Source organism: Coregonus clupeaformis, unplaced genomic scaffold (genome assembly GCF_020615455.1).
Source record: "Coregonus clupeaformis isolate EN_2021a unplaced genomic scaffold, ASM2061545v1 scaf0485, whole genome shotgun sequence".
Lineage (NCBI taxonomy): Eukaryota > Metazoa > Chordata > Actinopteri > Salmoniformes > Salmonidae > Coregonus > Coregonus clupeaformis.
Genome location: NW_025533940.1, coordinates 138228 through 159308, shown reverse-complemented (window position 1 = coordinate 159308; position 21081 = coordinate 138228). Strand labels below are relative to the sequence as shown.

The window sequence follows — 21081 nt, the reverse complement described above, 5'->3', positions numbered from 1 at the left end:
ATAAGCATTTTTAGATTGTAACTAAGAACGAGCTTAATCATCCGTGGTGTTGGAGAGGGGAAGGAAGGGGCGGTGAACGTCTTGCTACTGCTGAACTAACGGCAGGGTCACTATCGCATCAGAGTACACTGGAACACAGCTGCTGTGGACAGACTGGGGAAGGGACTGGACTGTCAGTTGGTAGTGGTGGATGTCACCGCATTAAAACACAGGCTGGGAAAGGGTTCAGTACTCTGAGGTGCTGGAGGTTAACTTAACGGAGATTAGAACGAAGACTACGTAGTTGCACTAGAGGATAACCTAACTAACAGACAGACTTAAGAGAGGACGTAGGCTACATTTTTAGGGTGGGGGTTAAGGACTGTTTTTTTGTTTGATTGCCTTATTTACACAGAGGGAGAGGCATGGAGGTTGTTTTCAAGGAGGGGATGATCTACCTTAAGGGAAACAAGTTTGGAAAGGTGAGTGTTTTACAAAGATGCTGTGTATTTGCAGGACTTTACTCAACTGAGCTAATAGATGAGTCTTCACTAATGTCGGAAGAAATGTTCAAGGCTATTCTCATCTGATTTTATAAATTCAAGTGATGTTTATGACAGTTATTTCAACAGTAAAAAAAAAAAAAAAAAAGGAATCGTGATTTGATTGCCCGCTGCATCCCTCCTTCACAGAAAACGTGGAGGAAGACGTGGATGGTTCTCTACCCCCCTAGCATCTTCGGCATCGGTCGAGTCGAACTCTTCGACCTCCTTGACGGAGGCCTTACCACCCCCACCGGCAACGCCTCCAAGCCCAAGTCCCCCCAGGGTAGGAGGGTTGTTCAGCTGTGTGACTGTCTCAGCGTCGTCCCTGCCCCAGAGGAGAGCTGCCCTCCAGCCCTACCTAACGACGGTAATAGTGTTGTATTTATCTCATTGTTATTTATTAGTGCCACAATTTGGTATGTTTACATGCACAAAATAATCTGATTTTATTGCGAATACTCAGGTTTTATTAGTGGCAGAATGTCTAGTTAATCTGGATCTTCTACGGTTTCCAGACCCGTACACAGATTAAACCTAGTTCTTGACTAAAAACCTATTTCAATGGAGACTTTCCTTTTGAGCTTTGTAGTCCAGAACTCGGCTTAATCTGTCCATGAAACCGGTCCTTTATCGGTTCATATCAGTGTATCTGCAATCTGAGAAACTGTTGAAACCCTGATTAAGGCAGTTTAGCTGTTTTGAAAATGTTGTTTTATTAAATGTATTGCCGCTTTTCTTCTCTTTTCTAAAATAAAAACGTTGGACTTTGAACTGCCTCCAGACTGTAGAGCATTCTATCTGAACACCACACAGAGAAGTTACATCCTGGCCTCAGAGACCTACCATGACTGGGTGGAGGCTCTCTGTCAACTAGCCTTCCAGGTAGGGGGGAGTTTTATCTTCCAGGTACACTGGGGGGAGGGGACTATATAAATAGTGTTTATGTCAGTATCTCCTACCTTCCTGGGAGGAGGGGACTATATAAATAGTGTTTATGTCAGTATCTCCTACCTTCCTGGGGGGAGGGACTATATAAATAGTGTTTATGTCAGTATCTCCTACCTTCCTGGGGGGAGGGGACTATATAAATAGTGTTTATGTCAGTATCTCCTACCTTCCTGGGAGGAGGGGACTATATAAATAGTGTTTATGTCAGTATCTCCTACCTTCCTGGGAGGAGGGACTATATAAATAGTGTTTATGTCAGTATCTCCTACCTTCCTGGGGGGAGGGGACTATATAAATAGTGTTTATGTCAGTATCTCCTACCTTCCAGGGGGTAGGGGACTATATAAATAGTGTTTATGTCAGTATCTCCTACCTTCCTGAGGGGAGGGACTATATAAATAGTGTTTATGTCAGTATCTCCTACCTTCCTGGGGGGAGGGGACTATATAAATAGTGTTTATGTCAGTATCTCCTACCTTCCTGGGAGGAGGGGACTATATAAATAGTGTTTATGTCAGTATCTCCTACCTTCCTGGGAGGAGGGGACTATATAAATAGTGTTTATGTCAGTATCTCCTACCTTCCAGGGGGGAGGGACTATATAAATAGTGTTTATGTCAGTATCTCCTACCTTCCTGGGGGGAGGGGACTATATAAATAGTGTTTATGTCAGTATCTCCTACCTTCCTGGGGGGAGGGACTATATAAATAGTGTTTATGTCAGTATCTCCTACCTTCCTGGGAGGAGGGGACTATATAAATAGTGTTTATGTCAGTATCTCCTACCTTCCTGGGGGGAGGGGACTATATAAATAGTGTTTATGTCAGTATCTCCTACCTTCCTGGGGGGAGGGGACTATATAAATAGTGTTTATGTCAGTATCTCCTACCTTCCTGGGAGGAGGGACTATATAAATAGTGTTTATGTCAGTATCTCCTACCTTCCTGGGGGGAGGGACTATATAAATAGTGTTTATGTCAGTATCTCCTACCTTCCTGGGAGGAGGGGACTATATAAATAGTGTTTATGTCAGTATCTCCTACCTTCCTGGGGGAGGGGACTATATAAATAGTGTTTATGTCAGTATCTCCTACCTTCCTGGGGGGAGGGGACTATATAAATAGTGTTTATGTCAGTATCTCCTACCTTCCTGGGAGGAGGGGACTATATAAATAGTGTTTATGTCAGTATCTCCTACCTTCCTGGGGGGAGGGACTATATAAATAGTGTTTATGTCAGTATCTCCTACCTTCCTGGGGGAGGGGACTATATAAATAGTGTTTATGTCAGTATCTCCTACCTTCCTGGGAGGAGGGACTATATAAATAGTGTTTATGTCAGTATCTCCTACCTTCCTGGGGGGAGGGGACTATATAAATAGTGTTTATGTCAGTATCTCCCTACCTTCCTGGGGGGAGGGACTATATAAATAGTGTTTATGTCAGTATCTCCCTACCTTCCTGGGGGGAGGGGACTATATAAATAGTGTTTATGTCAGTATCTCCTACCTTCCTGGGAGGAGGGACTATATAAATAGTGTTTATGTCAGTATCTCCTACCTTCCTGGGGGAGGGACTATATAAATAGTGTTTATGTCAGTATCTCCCTACCTTCCTGGGGGAGGGGACTATATAAATAGTGTTTATGTCAGTATCTCCTACCTTCCTGGGGAGGGGACTATATAAATAGTGTTTATGTCAGTATCTCCTACCTTCCTGGGGGGAGGGGACTATATAAATAGTGTTTATGTCAGTATCTCCTACCTTCCTGGGGGGAGGGACTATATAAATAGTGTTTATGTCAGTATCTCCTACCTTCCTGGGGGGAGGGACTATATAAATAGTGTTTATGTCAGTATCTCCTACCTTCCTGGGGGGAGGGGACTATATAAATAGTGTTTATGTCAGTATCTCCTACCTTCCTGGGGGGAGGGGACTATATAAATAGTGTTTATGTCAGTATCTCCTACCTTCCAGGGGGTAGGGACTATATAAATAGTGTTTATGTCAGTATCTCCTACCTTCCTGGGGGAGGGGACTATATAAATAGTGTTTATGTCAGTATCTCCTACCTTCCTGGGGGGAGGGACTATATAAATAGTGTTTATGTCAGTATCTCCTACCTTCCTGGGAGGAGGGGACTATATAAATAGTGTTTATGTCAGTATCTCCCTACCTTCCTGGGGGGAGGGGACTATATAAATAGTGTTTATGTCAGTATCTCCCTACCTTCCTGGGAGGAGGGGACTATATAAATAGTGTTTATGTCAGTATCTCCTACCTTCCTGGGGGAGGGACTATATAAATAGTGTTTATGTCAGTATCTCCTACCTTCCTGGGAGGAGGGACTATATAAATAGTGTTTATGTCAGTATCTCCTACCTTCCTGGGAGAGGGGACTATATAAATAGTGTTTATGTCAGTATCTCCCTACCTTCCTGGGGGGAGGGGCCTATATAAATAGTGTTTATGTCAGTATCTCCTACCTTCCTGGGGGAGGGACTATATAAATAGTGTTTATGTCAGTATCTCCTACCTTCCTGGGGGAGGGGACTATATAAATAGTGTTTATGTCAGTATCTCCCTACCTTCCTGGGAGGAGGGACTATATAAATAGTGTTTATGTCAGTATCTCCTACCTTCCTGGGGGGGAGGGACTATATAAATAGTGTTTATGTCAGTATCTCCTACCTTCCTGGGGGGAGGGGACTATATAAATAGTGTTTATGTCAGTATCTCCTACCTTCCTGGGAGGAGGGACTATATAAATAGTGTTTATGTCAGTATCTCCTACCTTCCTGGGGGGAGGGACTATATAAATAGTGTTTATGTCAGTATCTCCTACCTTCCTGGGGGGAGGGACTATATAAATAGTGTTTATGTCAGTATCTCCCTACCTTCCTGGGGGAGGGGACTATATAAATAGTGTTTATGTCAGTATCTCCTACCTTCCTGGGAGGAGGGACTATATAAATAGTGTTTATGTCAGTATCTCCTACCTTCCTGGGGGAGGGGACTATATAAATAGTGTTTATGTCAGTATCTCCTACCTTCCTGGGGGAGGGGACTATATAAATAGTGTTTATGTCAGTATCTCCTACCTTCCTGGGGGAGGGACTATATAAATAGTGTTTATGTCAGTATCTCCTACCTTCCTGGGGGGAGGGGACTATATAAATAGTGTTTATGTCAGTATCTCCTACCTTCCTGGGGGGAGGGGACTATATAAATAGTGTTTATGTCAGTATCTCCTACCTTCCTGGGAGGAGGGGACTATATAAATAGTGTTTATGTCAGTATCTCCCTACCTTCCTGGGGGGAGGGGACTATATAAATAGTGTTTATGTCAGTATCTCCCTACCTTCCAGGGGGGAGGGACTATATAAATAGTGTTTATGTCAGTATCTCCCTACCTTCCTGGGGGGAGGGGACTATATAAATAGTGTTTATGTCAGTATCTCCCTACCTTCCTGGGGGAGGGACTATATAAATAGTGTTTATGTCAGTATCTCCTACCTTCCTGGGGGAGGGACTATATAAATAGTGTTTATGTCAGTATCTCCTACCTTCCAGGGGGAAGGGACTATATAAATGAGTGTTTATGTCAGTATCTCCTACCTTCCTGGGGGAGGGGACTATATAAATAGTGTTTATGTCAGTATCTCCTACCTTCCTGGGAGGAGGGACTATATAAATAGTGTTTATGTCAGTATCTCCCTACCTTCCTGGGGGAGGGGACTATATAAATAGTGTTTATGTCAGTATCTCCTACCTTCCTGGGAGGAGGGGCCTATATAAATAGTGTTTATGTCAGTATCTCCTACCTTCCTGGGAGAGGGACTATATAAATAGTGTTTATGTCAGTATCTCCTACCTTCCTGGGGGAGGGACTATATAAATAGTGTTTATGTCAGTATCTCCTACCTTCCTGGGGGAGGGACTATATAAATAGTGTTTATGTCAGTATCTCCTACCTTCCTGGGGGGAGGGGACTATATAAATAGTGTTTATGTCAGTATCTCCTACCTTCCTGGGAGGAGGGGCCTATATAAATAGTGTTTATGTCAGTATCTCCTACCTTCCTGGGGGGAGGGACTATATAAATAGTGTTTATGTCAGTATCTCCTACCTTCCTGGGAGGAGGGACTATATAAATAGTGTTTATGTCAGTATCTCCTACCTTCCTGGGGGAGGGACTATATAAATAGTGTTTATGTCAGTATCTCCTACCTTCCTGGGAGGAGGGACTATATAAATAGTGTTTATGTCAGTATCTCCTACCTTCCAGGGGGGAGGGGACTATATAAATAGTGTTTATGTCAGTATCTCCTACCTTCCTGGGGGGAGGGGACTATATAAATAGTGTTTATGTCAGTATCTCCTACCTTCCTGGGGGAGGGACTATATAAATAGTGTTTATGTCAGTATCTCCTACCTTCCTGGGGGAGGGACTATATAAATAGTGTTTATGTCAGTATCTCCTACCTTCCTGGGGGAGGGACTATATAAATAGTGTTTATGTCAGTATCTCCTACCTTCCTGGGGGAGGGACTATATAAATAGTGTTTATGTCAGTATCTCCTACCTTCCTGGGGGAGGACTATATAAATAGTGTTTATGTCAGTATCTCCTACCTTCCTGGGAGGAGGGGACTATATAAATAGTGTTTATGTCAGTATCTCCTACCTTCCTGGGGGGAGGGACTATATAAATAGTGTTTATGTCAGTATCTCCTACCTTCCTGGGGAGGAGGGGACTATATAAATAGTGTTTATGTCAGTATCTCCTACCTTCCTGGGGGTAGGGACTATATAAATAGTGTTTATGTCAGTATCTCCTACCTTCCAGGGGGTAGGGACTATATAAATAGTGTTTATGTCAGTATCTCCTACCTTCCAGGGGGTAGGGACTATATAAATAGTGTTTATGTCAGTATCTCCTACCTTCCTGCGGGGAGGGGCCTATATAAATAGTGTTTATGTCAGTATCTCCTACCTTCCTGGGGGGAGGGACTATATAAATAGTGTTTATGTCAGTATCTCCTACCTTCCTGGGGGGAGGGACTATATAAATAGTGTTTATGTCAGTATCTCCTACCTTCCAGGGGGGAGGGGACTATATAAATAGTGTTTATGTCAGTATCTCCTACCTTCCTGGGGGGAGGGACTATATAAATAGTGTTTATGTCAGTATCTCCTACCTTCCTGGGGGGAGGGACTATATAAATAGTGTTTATGTCAGTATCTCCTACCTTCCTGGGGGAGGGGGGGACTATATAAATAGTGTTTATGTCAGTATCTCCCTACCTTCCTGGGGGAGGGACTATATAAATAGTGTTTATGTCAGTATCTCCTACCTTCCTGGGGGGAGGGGACTATATAAATAGTGTTTATGTCAGTATCTCCTACCTTCCTGGGAGGAGGGGACTATATAAATAGTGTTTGTGTCAGTATCTCCTACCTTCCTGGGGGAGGGGACTATATAAATAGTGTTTATGTCAGTATCTCCCTACCTTCCTGGGGGAGGGGACTATATAAATAGTGTTTATGTCAGTATCTCCTACCTTCCTGGGAGGAGGGGACTATATAAATAGTGTTTATGTCAGTATCTCCTACCTTCCTGGGGGGAGGGGACTATATAAATAGTGTTTATGTCAGTATCTCCCTACCTTCCTGGGGGGAGGGACTATATAAATAGTGTTTATGTCAGTATCTCCTACCTTCCTGGGAGGAGGGACTATATAAATAGTGTTTATGTCAGTATCTCCTACCTTCCTGGGAGGAGGGACTATATAAATAGTGTTTATGTCAGTATCTCCTACCTTCCTGGGGGGAGGGACTATATAAATAGTGTTTATGTCAGTATCTCCTACCTTCCTGGGAGGAGGGGACTATATAAATAGTGTTTATGTCAGTATCTCCTACCTTCCTGGGAGGAGGGGACTATATAAATAGTGTTTATGTCAGTATCTCCTACCTTCCTGGGGGGAGGGGACTATATAAATAGTGTTTATGTCAGTATCTCCTACCTTCCTGGGAGGAGGGACTATATAAATAGTGTTTATGTCAGTATCTCCTACCTTCCTGGGAGGAGGGACTATATAAATAGTGTTTATGTCAGTATCTCCTACCTTCCAGGGGGGAGGGACTATATAAATAGTGTTTATGTCAGTATCTCCTACCTTCCTGGGGGGAGGGGACTATATAAATAGTGTTTATGTCAGTATCTCCCCTACCTTCCTGGGGGAGGACTATATAAATAGTGTTTATGTCAGTATCTCCTACCTTCCTGGGGGGAGGGGACTATATAAATAGTGTTTATGTCAGTATCTCCTACCTTCCTGGGGGGAGGGACTATATAAATAGTGTTTATGTCAGTATCTCCTACCTTCCTGGGGGAGGGGCCTATATAAATAGTGTTTATGTCAGTATCTCCCCTACCTTCCTGGGGGGAGGGACTATATAAATAGTGTTTATGTCAGTATCTCCTACCTTCCTGGGGGGAGGGGACTATATAAATAGTGTTTATGTCAGTATCTCCTACCTTCCTGGGGGAGGGACTATATAAATAGTGTTTATGTCAGTATCTCCTACCTTCCTGGGGGGAGGGGACTATATAAATAGTGTTTATGTCAGTATCTCCTACCTTCCTGGGGGGAGGGGACTATATAAATAGTGTTTATGTCAGTATCTCCTACCTTCCTGGGGGGAGGGACTATATAAATAGTGTTTATGTCAGTATCTCCTACCTTCCAGGGGGGAGGGGACTATATAAATAGTGTTTATGTCAGTATCTCCTACCTTCCAGGGGGGAGGGACTATATAAATAGTGTTTATGTCAGTATCTCCTACCTTCCTGGGAGGAGGGGACTATATAAATAGTGTTTATGTCAGTATCTCCTACCTTCCTGGGGGGAGGGGACTATATAAATAGTGTTTATGTCAGTATCTCCTACCTTCCTGGGGGGAGGGGACTATATAAATAGTGTTTATGTCAGTATCTCCTACCTTCCTGGGGGAGGGGACTATATAAATAGTGTTTATGTCAGTATCTCCTACCTTCCTGGGGGGAGGGACTATATAAATAGTGTTTATGTCAGTATCTCCTACCTTCCTGGGAGGAGGGACTATATAAATAGTGTTTATGTCAGTATCTCCTACCTTCCTGGGGGAGGGGACTATATAAATAGTGTTTATGTCAGTATCTCCTACCTTCCTGGGAGGAGGGGACTATATAAATAGTGTTTATGTCAGTATCTCCTACCTTCCTGGGGGGAGGGACTATATAAATAGTGTTTATGTCAGTATCTCCTACCTTCCTGGGGGGAGGGACCTATATAAATAGTGTTTATGTCAGTATCTCCTACCTTCCAGGGGGGAGGGACTATATAAATAGTGTTTATGTCAGTATCTCCTACCTTCCTGGGGGAGGGACTATATAAATAGTGTTTATGTCAGTATCTCCTACCTTCCAGGGGGGAGGGGACTATATAAATAGTGTTTATGTCAGTATCTCCTACCTTCCTGGGGGAGGGACTATATAACTAGTGTTTATGTCAGTATCTCCTACCTTCCTGGGGGGAGGGACTATATAAATAGTGTTTATGTCAGTATCTCCTACCTTCCAGGGGGTAGGGACTATATAAATAGTGTTTATGTCAGTATCTCCTACCTTCCTGGGGGGAGGGACTATATAAATAGTGTTTATGTCAGGATCTCCTACCTTCCTGGGAGGAGGGACTATATAAATAGTGTTTATGTCAGTATCTCCTACCTTCCAGGGGGAGGGGACTATATAAATAGTGTTTATGTCAGTATCTCCTACCTTCCTGGGGGAGGGGACTATATAAATAGTGTTTATGTCAGTATCTCCCTACCTTCCTGGGGGAGGGACTATATAAATAGTGTTTATGTCAGTATCTCCTACCTTCCTGGGGGGAGGGGACTATATAAATAGTGTTTATGTCAGTATCTCCTACCTTCCTGGGAGGAGGGGACTATATAAATAGTGTTTATGTCAGTATCTCCTACCTTCCTGGGGGGAGGGACTATATAAATAGCCAGTTTGACATTTATTGCTATTATCACATTTTTATACAGAAGGTGAAAGAACATTAGAAGGGGCTAGTATTCATAAGAAAAGTGTATGAACTCACTAACTGTAAGTCGCTCTGGATAAGAGCGTCTGCTAAATCACTAAAATGTAAATGTAAATAAGACAACATTAGAAGGGGCTAGTATTCATAAGACAACATCAGATGGGGCTAGTATTCATGAGACAACATTAAAGGGTCTTGTAGTGTAGCTCAGCCCGTCCCAAATGCACCCTATTTCCTATAGGGCATCCTTATACTTCACTCATTTTTGACCAGCGCCCAGTAAGCTGCTATTTGCAAGCAAACCCACTGGCAACAATGAGGAAGTAGTCCTGAAAGCAACAGTTCGTCACCTCCTCACTTCTCCTTACTGCTGCTTACACAAACCCTGTCTCCCCTCCCCCTTAGTCACCTCTCAAACCATGTCTCCCCTCCCCCCTAGCCACCTCTCAAACCCTGTCTCCCCTCCCCGCTAGCCACCTCTCAAACCCTGTCTCCCCTCCCCCTAGTCACCTCTCAAACCCTGTCTCCCCTCCCCCCTAGTCACCTCTCAAACCCTGTCTCCCCCCCCCCCTAGCCACCTCTCAAACCCTGTCTCCCCTCCCCCCTAGTCACCTCTCAAACCCTGTCTCCCCTCCCCCTAGTCACCTCTCAAACCCTGTCTCCCCTCCCCCCTAGTCACCTCTCAAACCCTGTCTCCCCTCCCCCCTAGCCACCTCTCAAACCCTGTCTCTCCTCCCCCTAGTCACCTCTCAAACCCTGTCTCCCCTCCCCCTAGTCACCTCTCAAACCCTGTCTCCCCTCCCCCTAGTCACCTCTCAAACCCTGTCTCCCTCCCCCTAGTCACCTCTCAAACCCTGTCTCCCCTCCCCCTAGTCACCTCTCAAACCCTGTCTCCCCTCCCCCTAGTCACCTCTCAAACCCTGTCTCCCTCCCCCTAGTCACCTCTCAAAACCCTGTCTCCCCTCCCCCTAGTCACCTCTCAAACCCTGTCTCCCATCCCCCTAGTCACCTCTCAAACCCTGTCTCCCCTCCCCCTAGTCACCTCTCAAACCCTGTCTCCCCTCCCCTAGTCACCTCTCAAACCCTGTCTCCCCTCCCCCTTAGTCACCTCTCAAACCCTGTCTCCCCTCCCCCTAGTCACCTCTCAAACCCTGTCTCCCCTCCCCCTAGTCACCTCTCAAACCCTGTCTCCCCTCCCCCCTAGTCACCTCTCAAACCCTGTCTCCCCTCCCCCTAGTCACCTCTCAAACCCTGTCTCCCCTCCCCCCTAGTCACCTCTCAAACCCTGTCTCCCCTCCCCTAGTCACCTCTCAAACCCTGTCTCCCTCCCCCTAGCCACCTCTCAAACCCTGTCTCCCCTCCCCCTAGTCACCTCTCAAACCCTGTCTCCCATCCCCCTAGTCACCTCTCAAACCCTGTCTCCCTCCCCCCTAGTCACCTCTCAAACCCTGTCTCCCCTCCCCCTAGTCACCTCTCAAACCCCTGTCTCCCATCCCCCTAGTCACCTCCTCAAACCCTGTCTCCCCTCCCCCTAGTCACCTCTCAAACCCTGTCTCCCATCCCCTAGTCACCTCTCAAACCCTGTCTCCCCTCCCCCTAGTCACCTCTCAAACCCTGTCTCCCCTCCCCCTAGTCACCTCTCAAACCCTGTCTCCCCTCCCCCTAGTCACCTCTCAAACCCTGTCTCCCCTCCCCCCTAGTCACCTCTCAAACCCTGTCTCCCATCCCCCTAGTCACCTCTCAAACCCTGTCTCCCTCCCCCTAGTCACCTCTCAAACCCTGTCTCCCTCCCCCTAGTCACCTCTCAAAGCCCTGTCTCCCTCCCCCTAGTCACCTCTCAAACCCTGTCTCCCCTCCCCCCTAGCCACCTCTCAAACCCTGTCTCCCCTCCCCCTAGCCACCTCTCAAACCCCTGTCTCCCCTCCCCCTAGTCACCTCTCAAACCCTGTCTCCCTCCCCCCTAGTCACCTCTCAAACCCTGTCTCCCCTCCCCCTAGCCACCTCTCAAACCCTGTCTCCCCTCCCCCCTAGCCACCTCTCAAACCCTGTCTCCCCTCCCCCTAGTCACCTCTCAAACCCTGTCTCCCCTCCCCCTAGTCACCTCTCAAACCCTGTCTCCCCTCCCCCTAGCCACCTCTCAAACCCTGTCTCCCCTCCCCCTAGTCACCTCTCAAACCCTGTCTCCCCTCCCCCTAGTCACCTCTCAAACCCTGTCTCCCCTCCCCCTAGCCACCTCTCAAACCCTGTCTCCCCTCCCCCTAGCCACCTCTCAAACCCCTGTCTCCCCTCCCCCTAGTCACCTCTCAAACCCTGTCTCCCATCCCCCTAGTCACCTCTCAAACCCCTGTCTCCCCTCCCCCTAGTCACCTCTCAAACCCTGTCTCCCCTCCCCTAGCCACCTCTCAAACCCTGTCTCCCCTCCCCCTAGTCACCTCTCAAACCCTGTCTCCCCTCCCCCTAGTCACCTCTCAAACCCTGTCTCCCCTCCCCCTAGTCACCTCTCAAACCCCGTCTCCCCTCCCCCTAGCCACCTCTCAAACCCTGTCTCCCATCCCCCTAGTCACCTCTCAAACCCCGTCTCCCCTCCCCCTAGCCACCTCTCAAACCCTGTCTCCCCTCCCCTAGTCACCTCTCAAACCCTGTCTCCCCTCCCCCCTAGTCACCTCTCAAACCCTGTCTCCCCTCCCCCCTAGCCACCTCTCAAACCCTGTCTCCCCTCCCCCCTAGCCACCTCTCAAACAGTGTTACAGTCATAAAACCAACGGAGATAAGAGAGATCACCTCGTGGTTTAACCTTAACGTTTACAGCGCTCTGGGCTCGTATACATAAAACGTCTTAGAGTAGGCGTACTGATCTAGGACCAGCTTTCCATGTAATCATAGAGATTGAATGAATGAGAGGCCCGGACACACAGAGTATTCATTATGATTATAAAGCTAAACTGTAACCTAAAGTTTACAATGCTCTGCCACTTGACCAAGACTTCTGTGAAATCAGAACAATACTCTCTGTCTGGGCCTCATTCATTTATCTCAGCATGATGTTTTATCTCAGCACTGGTATTCTCAAGTTGAGGACGTGTAATATCACCCTCCTTTTCTTCTGCTGCAGAAAGACCCTGGAAACACAGAGAGCAGAGAGAAGGAGAGAGGAGATGGGATGGAGATAGCCATGGAGGAGAATGAGCTGTATGCTACCTGGAAGACAGGTACATAGAATGCACACACCCACACACCCACACATATACTATATACGGCATACACTATATATACAGCAGTATGTGGACACCCCTTCAAATTAGTGGATTCAGATATTTCAGCCACACTGTTGCTGACAGGTGTATAAAATCGAGCACACAGCCATGCAATCTCCATAGACAAACATTGGCAGTAGGATGGCCTTACTGAAGAGCTCAGTGACTTTCAACGTGGCACAAGTCAGTTTGTCAGATTTCAGCCCTGCTAGAGCTGCCCCGGTCAACTGTAAGTGCTGTTATTGTGAAGTGGAAACGTCTAGGAGCAACAACGGCTCAGCCGCGAAGTGGTAGGCCACACAAGCTCACAGAACGAGACCGCCGTAAAAATTGTCTGTCCTCGGTTGCAACACTCACTACCGAGTTCCAAACTGCCTCTGGAAGCAACGTCAGCACAAGAACTGTTCGTCAGGAGCTTCATGAAATGGGTTTCCATGGCCGAGCAGCCGCACACAAGCCTAAGATCACCATGCGCAATGCCAAGCGTTGGCTGGAGTGGTGTAAAGCTCGCCGCCATTGGACTCTGGAGCAGTGGAAATATATTATATGGAGTGATGAATCACGCTTCAACATCTGGCAGTCCGACAGACTAATCTGCGTTTGGCGGATGCCAGGAGAACGCTACCTGCCCCAATGCATAGTGCCAACTGTAAAGTTTGCTGGAGGAGGAATAATGGTCTGGGGCTGTTTTTCATGGTTCGGGCTAGGACCCTTAGTTCCAGTGAAGGGAAATCTTAACGCTACAGCATGGTTTGTCGAGATCAGTGTGAAGGAACTTGACTGGCCTGCACAGAGCCCTGACCTAAACCCCATCGAACACCTTTGGGATGAATTGGAGCGCCAACTGCGAGCCAGACCTAATCGCCCAACATCAGTGCCCGACCTCACTAATGCTCTTGTGGATGAATGGAAGCAAGTCCCCGCAGTAATGTTCCAACATCTAGTGGAAAGCCTTCCCAGAAGAGTGGAGGCTGTTATAGCAGCAAAGGGGGGGGACCAACTCCAGATTAATGCCCATGATTTTGGAATGAGATGTTGGACGAGCAGGAGTCCACATACTTTTGGTCATGCAGTGTATCTACAGTATGTCTTGGAAATGCGCGCCAGATCTGCCCCACTACTGTTACTATACACTGTGTTGCTATCACAGTGATCTGTCCTGTAAGCGCTGAGGGTTTTGAAACAGGACACAGGATGGCCCAACGGAACAGAGAAGGATGAGACTGCTCTTTTTAGAAGAACCCACGCAGAATGAAAAGGTCCTGTAATGAACCTAAATGGTCTATTTGCAAAGAAAGAATGGATGGTGAATAAATGAATGGGATGGATGTTTTCTAGGGCGCTTTTAATTATCACTGTAGTATGAAACAGTGGTCCTCTGTAGCTCAGCTGGTAGAGCACGGCGCTTGTAACGCCAAGGTAGTGGGTTCGATCCCCGGGACCACCCATACACAAAAATGTATGCACGCATGACTGTAAGTCGCTTTGGATAAAAGCGTCTGCTAAATGGCATATTATTTATTATTATTTAAACAGGATGACATCAGCAGAAAGAAACTGCACCCCAATTGCACCCTATTCCCTACATAGTGCACTACTTTAGATCCCCATAAAGGGAATAGGGTACCGTTTGGGACGCTGGCATCCTCTGAGAGATCTCAGAGGCTCAGACACACAGGAGAGAAAAGGTTCTGGCTAATCCAAATGTCTTTTCATTTCTGTTGACTTCACACCCCACTGACAAGCTGAAGACTGCAGAAAATAATATCTGTGGTGAAAATAATTGGAATATCCTTGTGCCTTTTGTGTTGAATCTATTTATATGCTTTTTATTCAAATAAAGAAGTATTTTTGACTAGTCAGCATGTTAGGGTTTTGTGTAGGGACTAATCCTTACTTGAGATATAGTAAGAGCTACCTAAATGTCCATGTATGAATGATGAATCTTAATGAATCTCAAGTTAACATCGTGATGTTTAAATATCTTTCCTCCTCCCCCTCCCCTCTTCCTTCTGCTCGTCCCAGCCCGATACCAGGTGTCAGTTCAGACCAATGAGGCGTCGAGGAGATGTCAGCTGACAGGAAGTTACCTCCTCTTGCCAGAACAAGACACCATCTTGCTCCAGGACCTCCAGACAGGTGTGACCGTCTACTGCTGGCCCTACCACCTGCTACGACGCTTTGGACAGGTCAAGGTAAGAGGTCAGAGGTCAGACCGTCTACTGCTGGCCCTACCACCTGCTACGACGCTTTGGACAGGTCAAGGTAAGAGGTCAGAGGTCAGACCGTCTACTGCTGGCCCTACCACCTGCACAGGTCAATTAATTTTGCTGGCCCCCTGCTACGACGCTTTGGACAGGTCAAGGTAAGAGGTCAGACCGTCTACTGCTGGCCCTACCACCTGCTACGACGCTTCGGACAGGTCAAGGTTAAAGGTTAGAGGTCAGACCGTCTACTGCTGGCCCTACCACCTGCTATGACGCTTCGGACAGGTCAAGGTTAAAGGTTAGAGGTCAGACCGTCTACTGCTGGCCCTACCACCTGCTATGACGCTTCGGACAGGTCAAGGTTAAAGGTTAGAGGTCAGACCGTCTACTGCTGGCTCTTCACCTGCTATGACGCTTCGGACAGGTCAAGGTTAGAGGTTAGAGGGGCAATCTGCAGTTGCTACATCCATTTTTTGACTTATAAATGAATGATATACACCCATTGGTTCTTGAAGAATATAACTTATAAATGCCTCATCAGCTTAGTTCAACTGTCGTACCTCATCAGAACCCAAAATATAAACTTGTTTTACTCCAATGTTTATAAACATTGCAAATGTAAACAAACACTGTATAGCCGAGACATCATGCTTCAAACTATAATGTTGATATATTGGCTGGTCAGTCATAGCTCTGTGTATAAGCCTGCTTTGTTATTTTTTCCAACGAAGGATTTCCCTTTTAAAGGTCAAAGTAAAGGGTTAAAGGTCGCAGGTTATATGTTAGAGGTCAAACCGTCAAATGCTGGCCCTACCAGCTGCTACAACGCTTCGACAGGTCAATGTAAAGGGTTAGAGGTCAGACCCTCTACTGCTGGTTCTACCAGCTCCTACGACGCTTTGGACAGGTCAATGTAAAGGGTCAGAGGTCAGACCCTCTACTGCTGGTTCTACCAGCTCCTACGACGCTTTGGACAGGTCAAGGTAAAAGGTCAGAGGTCAGACCCTCTACTGCTGGTTCTACCAGCTCCTCGCTTGGACGGGTCGTCCTGCTGGTTCTACCAGCTCCTACGGCCTTTGGACAGGTCAAGGTAAAGGTCAGAGGTCAGACCCTCTACTGCTGGTTCTACCAGCTCCTACGACGCTTTGGACAGGTCAAGGTAAGAGGTCAGAGGTCAGACCCTCTACTGCTGGTTCTACCAGCTCCTACGACGCTTTGGACAGGTCAAGGTAAAAGGTCAGAGGTCAGACCCTCTACTGCTGGTTCTACCAGCTCCTACGACGCTTTGGACAGGTCAAGGTAAGAGGTCAGAGGTCAGACCCTCTACTGCTGGTTCTACCAGCTCCTACGACGCTTTGGACAGGTCAAGGTAAAGGTCAGAGGTCAGACCCTCTACTGCTGGTTCTACCAGCTCCTACGACGCTTTGGACAGGTCAAGGTAAGAGGTCAGAGGTCAGACCCTCTACTGCTGGTTCTACCAGCTCCTACGACGCTTTGGACAGGTCAAGGTAAAAGGTCAGAGGTGAGATTAGTCCGATTATTCAGTGGTAATGTCCAGTAGATATCAGAGTTGTGTTGTGTCTATCATAATCATCAGAACTGAATAACCAGTCCCTCCAGGATTTTGTGGCGGAAATTCTAAAATTTTGCATGGCAATATGCAATGATTTAGTCCAATTTGTCACAAAAAATGTGCTGACGAAGAAAAAAGTTTGTTGCCTTGTGGCTTGACTGAACCATATTATGCGGTAGATGTGTGGTGATTGGTTGAAATTGTGAGCCCTCTTTTTGTAGTGCGGTGATCTGTCAATTTTCTGCAATAATATTGTGATGTTTTTACTGTTTTATGTGGTAATAGTGCAGTGATTGGTCAATCCTGGAGTAACCCATTCTTGTGTTGTGTGTGTGTGATTGACAGGGGGGCTTCAGCTTCGAGGCAGGTCGTCGCTGTACCTCAGGAGAGGGTCAATTCACCTTCCTGTCTAAGCATGCTCCTCAGATCTACAAGGCCATTGTAGATGCACTTACTCTGCACAGCGAAATGGACAATAAAGACACCAAGACCTCTACCCAGCCTCCTGGCAACTCTTCCTCTCCTCAACTTCCTCATTCTTCCTCCTCGCCTAAACTCCCTCACTCCTCCTCTCCTCCCTCTCCTCACACATCTTCCTCCTCTCCTAAACTCCATCACACCTCCTCCTCCTCTTCTCCTCACCCTCCTAACAAACAAAGAGTCCACACCCGCACCCTGACCGACCTATCAGACAGACCCACTGCCCCTCCTCTACCAATGAGAAACAACCTCTTACCCAACACTCCAATCATAACTCCTGTTACTGAACCGGTTCCGGGGCCTGAGCCAATGGCTGACTCTGATAGTGATCTGTACGCCACTATAGAGGACCACCGCCCACCCGCCCCACTCAGGGCACAGCACAGCCTGCCCCTCTACGAGGAGGAAGAAGAAGAGAGGTGCCACTCCCTGGATACTGTCGACCTGAACAAACTGGGGCTGGCAGAGGGGTCTCCTCATTACAACCTGAGAAGGGGTGTTATTGGGAGGGCAGGGGAGAGAGAGTGGGAGAAGGAGAGGATGGGGGGTAGTTCAGCGTGTGTCTATGCTTTAGTGAGCAATCCCTCCCAGACCCAGCCACTGTCTCTGGCTTGGCCCATGCCTCAACCCCAAACCCAGACCCGGTCTATGCCAAACCTGGCCCACCTGCAGTTACAGGCCCAGTTACAGGGGGAAGAGGAGACGGCCTCGGGTGGCTCCACCGGGGTCCCTGTCAGTTTTAAACAGAAGCTCTCTGACATCCTGGGTAAGGATCTGGCTAAGTTTCAGCAACCCCAACCCTCCCTAAATGCCCAGCCCCCATTACCCCCCCTGGCCACAGTGACACCAAGAGGCAGTGAATGCTAATGTCTACTGTTACTAAAAGACAGTGACTTATATACCAGCTCTATCAGAACTAAAAGACATGGGGAGGTGACTTTGGGTGCCTGAAGAACTGCCAGTATTGAAAGTGCACAGCTGAATCAAAAGTGTATTGTGTACATTTGTAAATTGCATTTATTTCAGCATTTAGTCTGCAAATCCCCCGAACCCCTCTACACCCCCGGCCCAGTGAAGACAAGAGACCGTGGCTGTAATTACCACTACTAGGACTCTATCCCTGTCTAATCTCAGCAACCCAGAACAATACCATTTATGCTATGTAGTCTGTTCACAAGAAATGCTACTAGAGAAACAACCAGCAGTACTCGGTGTAGGCCTACATCGTGTTGTGTGTGTGCATTTACATATTACGGATGTATCTCTTGCATTAAATTAAAATATATTGAAACAACATATTGAGTTGACTAAGAGTAGGTTATGCATATGATTCCCATGCCAATAAAGCCCTTTGAATATACAGTGTTGAAATTAAAATCAGGCAGAGAGTGAATTATCCTGGAGAAATTAGAAAAAACTTTCGAAAAATGTATCCACCAAATACAAAATTGTATTTATTGCATCAAAAACTATTCTTGCAAGAATACAAAATAACAATACATAAATATCAAAGTTATGTTTTTATTTTTTGATTGTTAGATATAAATGCAGTCAGACAGTGAAACCAAATGTTCCGGACTTATTTAGTCAATAAAGTGCAATAAACGAAGGAAAGGCCCTATGAGAAGTCATATTACAAGGCCTTGTTTAAATACATAATAAAGTCTACAATATCACACAGTAGGCTAGGTCTTTTTTATTTTGCAGTGTCGATATCTAATAAATAAATGTGGCATGATGAAACATCCCTCCTTATGAGTAAAAGATGTTGAAAATACTAATTTTCAACATCTTGTGCTCACTGGGATGTTCGTGTTCTTGTCTAAATGTAGTCTAGACTACCGTTTTAATCTAACCCAGAACAACATTCAACTTTTCAAGATGGGGGGACTACAAGCAGGGTTTGGGGAACATTCCCTTTAAACTCCAGTCAACTCAGAAAGTAAACCAAATTCTGATTCCAATGTTTCCCATTGGAGAGAATTAGAGTTGGAATTTCAGTGTACTTCCTGAATTGAAAACGGAATTGACCCCCAACCCTGGTGTCCATATCTAATAAATAAATATGGCATGATGAGACAAGCCGAGAGTAGGCCTAGACTACCGAGACTACCGTCTCGATCTAAACCAGAACATTATTCAACATTTCAAGGTGGGCTACGTGGCTCTATTTGGTGTCCATTATTATGTCTTCTAAAACACACAGTTTATATAAAATATTGAGCAATCCATATTAAAACGTCTCCTATAAGAGTTCCTGTTGTGACATTCAGACTCTAAAATGTCACTGTCTGCCGGCCTGTCCGTCCTCAAAGTCACTGTAATGCGACGACTCTCCATCACTCCCGTTAGGAGTGTCAGACATCCTCTTATTCCCCGATCCTAGATCAGTTTTAGGCGCAGACAGAATGATGAGGTGACCGACGGGGTCAGTGTTCTCCTGGTCTCCGACCAGTCTCTTGTTCTGAGGCTGCGGGGAGGGGGAGTCCTGCAGGGTGTAGCTGACCCCAGTCATCCCACCACCGCTCCCCCGGGGCTCTGGAGAGAAAGACCCCAGCAGGTTCCTCCTAGCCGGGATGGTGTGGTCTATGTCCGGTGAGGCACATCCACTCCGAGACCCGACCCGACCCTCTGGCTTCACCGCCCCGGTGAGCAGCTCCGAAAGCTCCTGGATGTAGATCTGAGCCATTTGAAGAGTATCATACTTGGACAATTTGTTATTGTCGGACGGGATCACGCTCCGCAACGTGTCAAACGCCTTGTTCAGCCCGTGCATCCTCCGCCTCTCTCTGGCGTTAGCTGCGACGCGCCGGTGTTTCTGCGGGCCCGGGTGGTGGCCCTGCTGCTTACCGTTACCTTCCTCTCCCTGGTCCCCTGCTACTGTATCCAGGTCCATCTCTATCGTGACACCACTGTTCGTTAGTTTACTCACCGACATGAGTTTCTCCAGTGAGAGATCCATGGAGCCGCTGTGTGCGTAATGGCCCGTATCTCTGGGTGAGTATGGAGACTGCCCTCCTGGAGATGTTACCCAGGTTCTGGATCCGAGATGTCCCAGTTTAGACTGTTCTAACAGGGGGAAGTCCTCGGCTGTGTAGTCTGGCCAGCCGGACAGTTTTGTTTTAGCTGTCATAACGGCTACAGACATCCACGATTCGGTTGGAGAGGTATGGTGAGTTATTTCGCTCTATCTTGGATAACCAATATTTGGAAAGCACTGGAACGTGTCTTAAATATTCAAGGACAGCGGTAAGACTTAGTTGGAGAGTTGTGAGGAGTTTCAGAGCAAAAAAAAAAAAGAAAAAATTCCACCAAAACCAGGCTTGGACAGCGCTGAAAATGTGTCTCTTAAATGCCCAAGAACGGCGCTAACAGTTGACTCACTTGTGACACAATCTCCTGGCTGTCACCTCTGGATCCTGGCCGATCCTTCAGTCCTACATCCCCCTCCACCTAACCCCGCCCTAGGAGGCACACAGGTTCGGATGGCACAGCCAATAGCGTGGGTTGCCTCTTCCCCACAAAATAAAACAATTGGGCCGATCGTAACTTTCTTTTGTGCAAATATTGTGCATTGTAACTCCTTCACTTGTCATCCGAGGTCATTATGTCTTGGAGAAAATAATAATAATTTTACTTTTTAAATAGTTTGTTTTCAACGAATAAACTCTCACGACTAGGGTGTATTTGTGTTTATTCGATTCCAGAAAATATTGGGGGACTTTTAGGTCTCGTGAAAAATAAACGAATGATTTATGTATATCGAATACACATTTTTCTAAGGGCTGCTTTTTGGGGTTTTGGCAGTGTCGCCTATAAACAGATGAATTATTTATTTGAATAATAAAAAAACAATAAAAGGACTCCTTGAGGGTGGAGTACTCGCCTTGACATCTCCCTATATTTAATCTGAATATTTATCTTCCTCTAGTTTGTGTTGCTGCCAACGTCAGTTAAAAACTTACCCACATCCTTATCCCTTGACAATATAATACAG

The 21081-nt window shown here is 46.5% G+C and overlaps 2 protein-coding genes across 2 annotated transcripts; one reads left to right on the top strand and one right to left on the bottom strand.

Annotated features, from left to right (window-relative positions):
* The first annotated feature begins 78 nt into the window (after positions 1-78).
* On the top strand, positions 79-18148 carry dok3 (docking protein 3). The gene is made up of 6 exons (XM_041872959.2): positions 79-461; positions 672-891; positions 1306-1406; positions 12683-12779; positions 14850-15019; positions 16950-18148. Exons 1-6 carry the CDS (start codon positions 405-407, stop codon positions 17949-17951), a joined length of 1647 nt encoding a protein of 548 aa, XP_041728893.2. The 5' UTR covers positions 79-404; the 3' UTR covers positions 17952-18148.
* A 5-nt stretch (positions 18149-18153) lies between these two features.
* Positions 18154-20480, bottom strand: LOC121559931 (class E basic helix-loop-helix protein 23-like). The gene has a single exon (XM_041872960.2). It carries the CDS (start codon positions 20230-20232, stop codon positions 19369-19371), a length of 864 nt encoding a protein of 287 aa, XP_041728894.2. The 5' UTR covers positions 20233-20480; the 3' UTR covers positions 18154-19368.
* Between the last annotated feature and the right edge of the window lie 601 nt (positions 20481-21081).

Bases quoted from the DNA above. Each gene is read 5' to 3' on its own strand.
- dok3 (XM_041872959.2), top strand. From the start codon at position 405: ATGGAGGTTGTTTTCAAGGAGGGGATGATCTACCTTAAGGGAAACAAG. The intron at 462-671 runs GTGAGTGTTTTA...CCTCCTTCACAG, and splicing joins AGGGAAACAAGTTTGGAAAG to AAAACGTGGAGGAAGACGTG. The intron at 1,407-12,682 runs GTAGGGGGGAGT...CTTCTGCTGCAG, and splicing joins TCTGTCAACTAGCCTTCCAG to AAAGACCCTGGAAACACAGA.
- LOC121559931 (XM_041872960.2), bottom strand. From the start codon at position 20,232: ATGTCTGTAGCCGTTATGACAGCTAAAACAAAACTGTCCGGCTGGCCA.